Source organism: Mus caroli, chromosome 8 (genome assembly GCF_900094665.2).
Source record: "Mus caroli chromosome 8, CAROLI_EIJ_v1.1, whole genome shotgun sequence".
Lineage (NCBI taxonomy): Eukaryota > Metazoa > Chordata > Mammalia > Rodentia > Muridae > Mus > Mus caroli.
Window position 1 is genome coordinate 21662431 of NC_034577.1, and position 5902 is coordinate 21668332.

The window sequence follows — 5902 nt, forward strand, 5'->3', positions numbered from 1 at the left end:
GAGAGGGTAATGATGTGGGAAGTAACTGGGTTGGTGTATTAGTTAGGGTTCTCTAAAAGAACAGAAATGATATATACGATATATTTAATATATTAAATGGTATACAATATCATATATTATTTATTAAAAATAAATGCAATTATATATATATATATATATATATATATATTTCTGTTCCTTTAGAATTAGAGTCCTGCATTTTTCATTGTATGGATGTAAAGTGTGGGACCCTGATCGAGCAGGATGTTAAGATGACAATAATAACAGTAAGAATTCATCACAGTGAGTTATTAGAGCATTAAATGAAATGGACTCAAACCTCTTAGAACAGTGCAGCTCTACAGCACAGTAACTTCTACAGCACAGTAAGCACTAGTGATTGCTACGTCCTTCGGGGATTTATTGACAATCTATGACACTTAAGGCTGTCTGTCTCTAGTGTCTTATGCTGGGCTGCTCCTGAAGACTGTCAATTATTCTCAGAAGTGAAAAATGTTTCCTTTCCCATTTTAGCAGTTGAAACAGTAACATTGCTCACTTGCAGACATTTCTAGCAAGTCGCTTACTTTGAGTCCTTTCATGTCATCTGGGACTTATGTGCATGCACTTTGACATTATCATTATTGTATTGTTATTTTTGAGACAAGGTGTGATGGTTAATCTCAAATGTCAACTTGGTGAGACCTAGAATTACGTGGGAAATGGGCCTCTGGGCATTCAAGGAGGGATTAGGAGGGATTAGGTTAACTGAATTAGGAAATTTCACTAGCTGTGGGTGGTTCCAATTCCATGGGCTGGGATTCTGTATAAAAAGGAGGAAATGATCTAAGAATAAGAATTGTTATGGGGGCTGAAGAGATGGCTCAGTGGTTAAGAGCACTGACTGCTCTTCCGAAAGTCCTGAGTTCAAATACCAGCAACCACATGGTGGCTCACAACCATCTGTAAAGGGGATCCGATGCCTTCTTCTGGTGTGTCTGAAGACAGTGACAGTGTACTCATATAAATAAAATAAATAAATCTCTTTAAAAAAAAAAAAACAATTGTTACCACTGTCTATTCCTTGGCCTGGGAAACAATGTGTCCAGTAGGAAAATCATCTTTGAAACATGCAGCTACAGTAGGACCTGTGTTTAAGGAGTGAACCAATAGCCCCACCTTAACATATTTCTCCCTCCCCTCCACCTAGTCACCAACCCACACGCCTATAGGCTAGTCATTAGCCTTATGGATGAATGCTCCACCCGAAGTGTTTATCTCACAGCTGACAGCCTTCACCTCCTGTGGCTTTAACAGGATCTGTACCACTGGCCTCTTACCTGTCCACTCTATCATCCTTTTATGTAAGTTCATATAAACAGGTTTTATTATGTATATATGGACACCTTTTCATAAATATATGTATATTCTCTTGCAAAAGGGTCATGTGTACTTTCTGTAAATGAATCATGTAGCTTTTGAAAATAAACTTTTAAAAGTAGCAGTATTTCTCTATTCCCAGCTAACTCTCACATAAATGAGACAAATCTCTCTCTCTCTCTCTCTCTCTCTCTCTCTCTCTCTCTCTCTCTCTCTCTCTCTCTCTCTGTGCGTGTGTGTGTATTTTATTTAATGTGTGTAAGTACACTGTCACTATCTTCAGACACACCAGAAGAGGGCATCAGATCCTATTGCAGGTGGTTGTGAGTCATCATGTGGTTTGCTGGGAATTGAACTCAAACTAAGGACCTCTGAAAGTGCTCTTAACCACTGAGCCATCTCTTCAGCCTGAAATTACTGTATTTATTTAAGCAAGCTTCACCTGGGCTTCACAATCACGATACCTGGGCAGTTATTGATCTATTCTAATCCTCTAAGCTAGTCTGGCTCCTTCCCAGCCACAATCTCCGAGATACTTGCATTTTAGTGTTAGTCTGGCTCTCTGAGCCTCAGGTGTGTTTTCTCATGACATCTCCAGGACCCCTTCCTTTTGGCAAATCAACATTCTTTCCCTTGGCTGGTGGAAGCCTAGCCCTTTTCTCTCTTCTGCCTAGCCATTGGCTGATAAATTTTTATTGACAAGTCAGAGGACAAATGGGGAGCGACAGTTACACAAACTTGAAACAAGAGATACTTGGTATAAGCATTACAGAGCCATATCTGGATTGCAGCTAGATATGGGAACAGAGAAATCAACATTTGAATAATCCAAGGGTAATCTTTGCACAGTGCATAAAAACATTGTGCCCGCTAGCTAGCTTTGAACTTGCAATCTTCCTCCCTCAGCCTTCCAAGTGCTAGGATTACAGAGATACACCATCATACTTGACACAAGCTGAGGTAAAGTTTGACAAGCAATAACCTGCCCATGTTTAAAGCCTGAGATTGGATGAGTTTTGATGTATGTGTGCATCTGTGGGGCATTTACCACCACCCAGTTAGTGAACATTTTCTGTCCCTTCTCTCCAAAGCTTCCTTGTGTCTACTGGTGATCTCTTCCTGTTCCCTGCACCAACCCCCCCCCCCACCATCCAAGAAAACCAATCTTTGGCTCATTTAAAAGTGCAATATTATACAGGGTGTGGTGGCGCACGCCTTTAATCCCAGCACTCGGGAGGCAGAGGCAGGTGGATTTCTGAGTTCGAGGCCAGCCTGGTCTACAAAGTGAGTTCCAGGACAGCCAGAGCTATACAGAGAAACCCTGTCTCGAAAAACCAAAAACAAACAAANAAAAAAAAAAACCCAACAAACAAACAAACAAAAAGTGCAATATTATACTGGGTGTGGTGGTGCATGCTTTTAATCCTAGCACTTGGGAGACAAAGATAGGATGATCTCTGAGAGTTTGAGGCCAGCCTGGTCTACATAGCAGTTCCGTGCCAGCCAATGCTACAGAACAAACAAACAAAGAAACAAAATGCATTTTTGGAAAAAAAAAAGTCATGTTCATTTTGTTATTGCTGAGTTCAGTTATTAACATATTCTGAAGCTGGGCGTGGTGGCACTTGCCTTTAATCCTAGATTTTGGGAGGCTAAGGTAGGTGGATTTCTGAGTTCAAGGCCAGCCTTGTCTACAAAGTGAGATCCAAGACAGCCAGGGCTACACAGAAAAACCCTGTCTCGAAAACAAAACAAAACAAACAAAAAAAAGATAACATATTCTGAATACAAGGCCATTATCAAGTATCTAATTTGCAAATATTCCTTGTATTCTTTGGCTTTTCCTTTCTTTTAATAATGACTTCAAAAAAACAATAAACAATAAACAAAACAAAAACAAAAACCCCAACCCTCTGGGATCCAAAGAGCTGACTCAGCAGTCCAAAGAGCTGACTCAGCAGTTATTCTCATGTGCTGCTCTTGCAGAGGGCCCCAGCTGAGTTCCCAGCACCCACTTTGTGTGGCGTATGATCATGTGTAACTGTAGCTCCAGGGAGCCTCTCTCTGCTACATCCCCATTCCATTTGCAAGAGTCCTCTTTAGCTCTTTGCCTTCCCTTGATCCCTTCAAATCTGATTTTTGTAGCATAATCCGTTGTATTGTTCCTGTATCTATGTAAGAAGTCTGTTATTCATAAACTGAAATGATTATTTTTGGACACTGTTCTGTTTCATTGTTTTTCACAAGACGTTGATTATTGTCACTTATAGCACTTGGAGTTAGGTAGCATTGGCCATTGTGATTTGCATTGGGATCTGAGTGAGAATATCTCCCAGAGTTAATGATTTGGTTCTCAGTTGGTGGACTATTTAGGAAGGATCAGAGCAGATGGTCTTGTTGGAGGTGTGTCACTGGGCATGGGCTTTGCCATGCCAGCCCCTCTTTCTCTGTCTTTTTCTCTTGTCTGTGGATCAGGATGTAAGCTCTCAGCTACTGCTCCAGCCCCATGCCTGCCTGCCTGCCTGCTGCCGTGCTCCCCTCCATGATGGCCATGGGCTCAGCCTCTGAAACTGTAAGCAGGCCCCCAATTAAATGCTTTCTTTTATAAGTTGCCTTGGTCCTGGTGTCTCTTCACAGCCATAGAGCAGTAACTAAGACAGCACTTTAACTTTGATCTCTTTCTAATTTATTCTGGCAAAGTAATTTTAGGTGTGTTTACACATGAATTTTAGGCCAACTTTTTGATCTCTCAAGCATGACTGACATATTAGGGAACGACTCCAGCACAACGTAGCTCCTGTTTTTAGAAGAAACAGCAGATGAATGTTTCAACTGCACACACACGCACCACTAAATATCTACCAACTTCTGTTTGCTTAGTTACTAGCCACTTGGCTAGGAACTAAACCATGTCCTGTGAAGGTAATTGTTCTTACGCTCCCCTCCATCGAACCCCAATCTCCTGGGGTTGGAATTTAGGGCTCTATGTATGCTCAGCATGAGTTGCACTGAAGTCCCCTGACCTACTGAGGCCAGCACATTGCACAGAAAAGGAGAACATAGCAATGAATAGTTCCTCCAGGATTTTTATTTTCAAAGACAACGTAAAGCTTTCGTTCCAGTCAGGAGCAGTTTTGAGAAGACACCCTCTCAGCCCTCTGTTAGCATCACGGCCTCATGGATGCTCTGAGTGATGTAGTCTATATTCCTGGCATTGATGCAGGTGAAGTTGATCCGGCTAGTCTTGGGCAAGTAGATATGTTTCTTCTTGACCAGAAACTCCACCTGTTGATCTGTGACAGTCACAGAACTCAGAATTCCTCTCAAGACCATGGGGGAAGAAATACATAGGATAAGAAATGTCAGCATATGGGGGGAGGGATCCTATAAAGGTCTCTGAAAGCGGCCCCACTTCTACAAGGATGTCAAGAGGAAATCCTGCAGCAAAGCTGGGGGCTGCTCAACTACTCCATGCAGCTCAGTGTGAAGACACAGAGCTGAGGTCAGGAAGGGGAGAGTCTCCCCGTTCTGAAACTTACAGTTGAGTCCCAGATAACCATGGGTCCCGCTCTGTCGGGTGATGTGATCCCACGACCCAGGGGTCCCTAGGAGCCGGAGCTTCTCCTTCACTTTCTCCTTGATCAGCATCATGTTCTCCACCACACCCTTGAGACTCTGCTTCCTACCAAGGAAAGAGCAGGAAACTGGACTGCAAAGGCCTACTTGCCTTCCAGCTTGTCTCCCCCGCCTTCCCATCTTTCCACAACAGGACCCGTGTCAGGAAACACAGGGCCGGAACCTGGTTTCTGTGGTGCCTGGGGTGGGAAGGAGGTTTGATTCTGCCGCCCTTTGGGTCTTAAACATCTCTGAAAGGCCTGTGTGTTAAAGGCTGACTCACTATTGGATGTCTGAGAGAGTTAGGTCATTGGGGACTATAAGAAATCCCATTCCTAATAATTACACGCCCTTGCCACCCATTCCCACCCAGACCCTCTCTCCCTTTACCATTCTCCAAACAGAGCGGGGTTGCAGAGGATGGAGGTGATTATCCGAGCGCCCGTGGCAGGAGGGTTTCCCCACAGGGCCTGGACATAATCCATCAGCTGGGAGAGGACACACAGCAGGTGCTGGTTGTTGAGGGCAGCCACGACTAGGATCCCCACTCCTTCATCTGCAGCATGAAGAAGACAGCCTGGCCCTCAGTCTCCTCCTGTGCAGAATCTCACTTACACCCTTCCCTCTGACCTTGAAGAGAAAGGGTTAAACTACGGAGCCACCAGCTCAGCCCTCGGAAGGTGGTATTTGGCCCCAAAAGTTATCTGGACCTCCTCTTGTAGAAAGAGTATCCATAGGCAAGGGTGTGTGGAAGGGAGGAAGGGCTTAAAGAAGGTCAAGTATCTCCTCTTCGGCGGCGTTCGGCCAAGGGGCAGAGGCTGGAGAGGGTGGAATTTTAAGTAGGACAGGTGTGGGTAAGTAACTGGGTTTAGTCACAGAGACCAACTAACTCCTAGTTCACTGCTGTTCTTTTTTTTTTTTTTTTTTT

At 43.8% G+C, this 5902-nt stretch overlaps 1 protein-coding gene across 1 annotated transcript in view; it reads right to left on the bottom strand.

Annotated features, from left to right (window-relative positions):
- Positions 1–4429: 4429 nt before the first annotated feature.
- Positions 4430–5902, bottom strand: part of Got1l1 (glutamic-oxaloacetic transaminase 1 like 1) — a 5410-nt gene continuing 3937 nt past the window's right edge. The window contains exons 7-9 of the mRNA XM_021170709.1: positions 5365–5530; positions 4899–5041; positions 4430–4652 (exon numbers count right to left, since the gene is read on the bottom strand). Coding sequence (XP_021026368.1) covers positions 4510–4652; positions 4899–5041; positions 5365–5530 — 452 coding nt within the window. The 3' untranslated portion in view covers positions 4430–4509. The remainder of the gene's footprint in view (positions 4653–4898; positions 5042–5364; positions 5531–5902) is intronic.